The sequence below is a fragment of the Aegilops tauschii genome, unplaced genomic scaffold (assembly GCF_002575655.3).
Source record: "Aegilops tauschii subsp. strangulata cultivar AL8/78 unplaced genomic scaffold, Aet v6.0 ptg000970l_obj, whole genome shotgun sequence".
Lineage (NCBI taxonomy): Eukaryota > Viridiplantae > Streptophyta > Magnoliopsida > Poales > Poaceae > Aegilops > Aegilops tauschii.
The window spans coordinates 1-5,000 of NW_027333188.1; the positions used below are offsets into that span (position 1 = coordinate 1).

A 5,000-nucleotide genomic window follows, 5' to 3' on the forward strand; every position below is an offset into this window, starting at 1 on the left:
AGGAATTTAATAAAAAATAGAATAAGGATATACAAACAAGAACTAATCCCAGCGAAAAGGCAGAATAAATGGGGTTGGTAAGTAATACTACTCCTAGACCCCCTAGTAGAAGAACAAATCCCCCAAATAGCATAAGAATCTCATGTATTGGTCCAGGTAAATCCATTATGGATAAAAAGAAATTAATAGTATAAAATTTTTCATGAACTGACTAAAACTAAAGGATTCAAGGAAGGAAAAAAGGATTTGGGTATTTTTTTGTGTATAAACTGTATAGTTATAAATTATATTATATCACGAAAATCTAGTCTGATTTAAAATAAGAAATAATTTCCAATAAGCAGTAGTTTTTCTTTATAGTTTAATTTTAAAGTTTAATAAAGAATTATTAGATTTTTATAACAAAAAGACAAAATCAAAGTTTAGTAATCAGTAATCGTTCTTGAATTCGAAGATTTTTCTTTGTTTATTTTACTTTCAGACGAATTCCTAATTGTTTGAATTGTGTAATCTCCCATTATGGAGATTGGTAACCGACTTAAAGCAATTTGATTGTAATTCAATTCATGACGATCATAGGTAGAAAGTTCATATTCTTCAGTCATTGATAAACAGCTTGTTGGACAGTACTCAACACAATTGCCACAAAATATACAAACTCCGAAATCAATACTATAATTAAGCAATTGTTTTCTTTTAATATCCTTTTCAAATCTCCAATCCACAACGGGTAAATCTATCGGACATACGCGAACACATACTTCACAAGCAATACATTTATCAAATTCAAAGTGGATTCGCCCTCGGAAACGCTCTGGTGTAATTGATTTTTCATAAGGGTAGTGAATCGTTATAGGTAAACGATTTGTGTGGGATAAGGTAGTTATGAAACTTTGACCTATGTACCTTGTAGCACGTATTGTTTGTTGACCATAACTCATGAACCCAGTTACCATAGGGAACATATTCATTCTAAATATCTATGAAAAAGATATGTTTCTTTCTCTTGTTTGAGAGAGCTTTTGTGTTGAAAATATTCTTACTATTATTGTATTATCTTATTTATAGTGAAACAAGTTGAGAAGAGGTTGTTAATAAGAGATTGCCCAGGGAAATAGGTAAAAGAAATTTCCATCCAAGATTTAATAACTGATCCATTCTCATCCTCGGTAAAGTCCATCTTATTGTGATAGAAATGAAGAGAAATAAATAAGCTTTAGTTAATGTAATAAATATACCCATTGTCATTTCCAAAATTCCAACTGCTTTATTCATTTGGAAAAAATCAAAAAAGGATATATAGGGAATAGAGAAATTCCACCCGCCCAAGTAGAGAACTGTTACAAATAAAGAAGAAACTAATAAATTTAGGTAAGAAACAAGATAAAATAAACCATATTTGATACCGGAATATTCAGTTTGGTAACCTGCTACTAATTCTTCCTCCGCTTCTGGTAAATCAAAGGGTAATCTTTCACATTCTGCCAAAGAAGAAATTAAAAAAACCAGAAAACCTATAGGCTGACGCCAAATATTCCATCCAAAAAAACCGTATTTTGACTGTGCTTCAACTATATCAACTGTACTTGAACTGTTAGATAATCATAGTCGATGATAACATCACAGTTCCCACCGCTATTTCAAAACCGTACATGAAACCTTAGCTTCATACGGCTTCTCTATGATCAGAAAAAAGAAAGGACTGTTTTGTTCCTAGCCCCTGGGGCGTAGATAGAATTAGATAAAATAAAATAAATAGATTTGAAAGTCCTAAATTAGACCAAAGGAATTCCGTCTGCTAGAATAAGAAAAAGCGCTTCCGAATTGATCTCATCCTTTATAATATAATGAAAATTTTTCTTTGTTCAGTAATAACTTAATCTTGGAATAAAACACTTGTTACTTGTTATAGGAATTCAATTAATAAATGGAAAGAGTTGGGTATTAGTTCATGAGCAATTCTGCATGAATATGGATAGAGGAAGGAAATAATGAAAATTTTTTCTAGTGCACTCCATATCTTTTTTACTATTCTTCTTTCCCCAGGGAGGGGGTATTCAAAAAGAAAAAATGGATAAAGGGTTAATTCGTTCTTGATAGCCATTTCCTTAACAAGTGAATGGGAACATACTCTGGATCGGAATCCGAAGAAAGTACTACTTGATAATTTCTACAAATTGCAAGTCCTTATTATGATTCCTTTTATGGGCAAAAATCTCTAATGTTTTAGATTTTCCATTACTAATCCTTTATGTACTTTAGTGTTCCTAACCCTTCACTAACTTTTGGTGGATTCTTCTTATGGATTATTAAGTTATAGTAATAACTAGGAGTATTCTAGTAATGGAATTCCATATCGTGAATCCTTTATTCTTGGCCGCTTCAAGATATGATGACTAATTAAAAAATATCAACCTTGGGATAAAGAGTTTACACTGCTTATGTTTACTTCCACTTTTTTCTTGTACGTAGGAAATGAGATTTTTTCTTTTTACTACAAATTTTTAAGCTGTTTTGTTTCACTCATATAGCTATCTAGTTTAACTTACCAACCCAAATACTAAATAAGAAAAGGAATATAAATAGTTAATGGATTTTATAGGAAAAAGATCTATTTTAACGAATCACACGTAGAGATATTGCTAGCACACAAAAAGTTAATGGTATTTCATAACTAATGGATTGAGCAGCAGCTCGTAGACCGCCTGAAAAAGAATATTTATTATTTGAGCTATATCCTGCCATAAGAAGACCAATAGGAGCTATACTTGAAATGGCAATCCATAAAAAAACACCAATACTAAGATCGGCTAAAACAAAATGATATCCCAAAGGGATAACTAAAAAACTTAATAAAACTGATATGACTGCTATAGAGGGTCCAATGCTAAATAAAGAAATATCTCCTCGGGATGGCAGAATATCTTCTTTTAAAAGTAGCTTAGTCCCATCTGCTATAGCTTGAAGCAGGCCCAGGGGGCCAGCATATTCAGGACCAATACGTTGTTGTATCGACGCAGATATTTCTCTTTCTAACCACACAATTACGAGTACCTCTATTGTTATTCCCAAAAGGAGGGTCAAAATGGGTAGAATCGATATCAGTCCATAGACTTCTTTTAATAATTCCAATTTCGAAAAAGAATTGATAGTTTCTACCTCTACCCTATCTATTATCATTTCAACGATCAACTTCCCCCATAATGATATCTATACTACCTAATATCGTCATGATATCAGCCAATTTCATTTTTTTAACTAGCTGAGGAAGAATTTGCAAATTAATAAACCCGGGTGGACGGATTTTCCATCTCCAGGGGAAAAGGCTATCATCTCCTACTAGATAAATCCCTAATTCACCTTTTGGGGCTTCTACTCTTACATAAAGCTCTTGTCTTGACAATTCAAAATTGGGCGAAGGTTTTTTACCAAGAAATTTATACTCAAAATCATTCCATTCAGAATTCTTTTCTTTCTTAAAGCGTCGGACTTCTAAATTCTCATAAGGTCCTCCAGGAATTTTTTCTACAGCTTGTTGAATTATTTTGATGGATTCCCTCATTTCACCAATTCGTACTAAATAGCGAGCTAACGAATCCCCTTCTTTTTGCCATTGGACTTTCCAATCAAATTGGTTGTAAGACTCATAAGGATCTACTTTACGAAGATCCCATTGTATTCCAGAAGCTCGTAACATCGGTCCCGATAAGCCCCAATTTACTGCTTCTTCTCCGCTAATAAAACCTACTCCTTCAACTCGCTCTAAAAAATTGGATTCTGTGTAATAAGTTGTTGATATTCAACAACTCCGCGTAAAAAATAATCACAGAAATCTAAACATTTATCGATCCATCCATAAGGTAGATCGGCGGCTACTCCTCCGATGCGAAAGTAATTGTGCATCATTCGCATACCTGTAGCAGCTTCAAATAGATCATATATTAATTCTCTCTCTCTAAAAATATAGAAAAAAGGAGTCTGTGCGCCGAGATCCGCCATAAAAGGTCCAAGCCATAGCAAGTGAGAAGCTATCCGGCTTAATTCTAACATAATTACCCTAATATAGCTGGCTCTTTGTGGTATTTGAATATTCTCCAAGAATTCTGGTGCATTTACTGTTATTGCTTCTGTAAACATAGTAGCTAAATAATCCCACCTTGTTACATAAGGTAAGTATTGTATAATAGTTCGGTTTTCCGCGATTTTTTCCATTCCTCTGTGTAAATAGCCTAATATGGGTTCACAATCAATAACATCCTCACCATCGAGAGTAACGATCAGTCGAAGAACACCATGCATTGATGGGTGTTGAGGGCCCATATTGACTATCATGAGATCTTTTCTTGTAAGCGGTAGACTCATATCCTTTCTTCCTTAATTCATTATTCCATGAAAATGGATTATTCCATGAATTCCTCAAAGCGAGGCTCATCAAAATGAAAAATCTAAGACTACTATAAGACTACTAAAAAAATAATAAAACAAGAAAAAAATTTGAACGATTAAATTACTGCTCCCGAATATTCAACTGACCGATTAATTTCTTATAACGTACTCTATTTTTCTTTGCCAAATAAGCCAGCAAACGTCGACGTTTTCCCAAAAGTCTTCGTAGACCTCTTTCCGATGAAAAATCTTTTTTGTGTAATTCCAAATGTGAAGCAAGTCTCCGTATCTTATTGGTGAAACTGAATACTTGAAATTCAACAGAACCCCTGTTTTCTTCTTTTTCTTCTTTAACCATAAATCCAAAAATTTTTCTACCTCCTTTCTTTTTCATGTATTTTTCTGATCAGGAAAAATACAAAATTATGTCAGTTATTTTGAAGTTATTCTAATCTCGTACACACACAAATTTGCAATTATTCATCTACTACTGGAATTTGGATTTATTTTATCGATGCAAATTGGATTTGGATAGAAGGGTACATTCTTTCTAATATTTTAGATAGAAGAAACATTTCTTCTATCTAAAATATTAGAAAGAATTTTGCTGATTT

The 5,000-nt window shown here is 32.9% G+C and overlaps 1 protein-coding gene across 1 annotated transcript in view; it reads right to left on the reverse strand.

Moving 5' to 3' along the window:
• Positions 1 to 347: 347 nt before the first annotated feature.
• LOC123497182 (NAD(P)H-quinone oxidoreductase subunit 1, chloroplastic) overlaps positions 348 to 5,000 on the reverse strand; it is a 6,515-nt gene continuing 1,862 nt past the window's right edge. The window contains exon 1 of the mRNA XM_045233455.2: positions 348 to 5,000. This exon is cut by the window's right edge and continues 1,862 nt beyond it. Coding sequence (XP_045089390.2) covers positions 2,617 to 3,180 — 564 coding nt within the window. The 5' untranslated portion in view covers positions 3,181 to 5,000 and the 3' untranslated portion in view covers positions 348 to 2,616.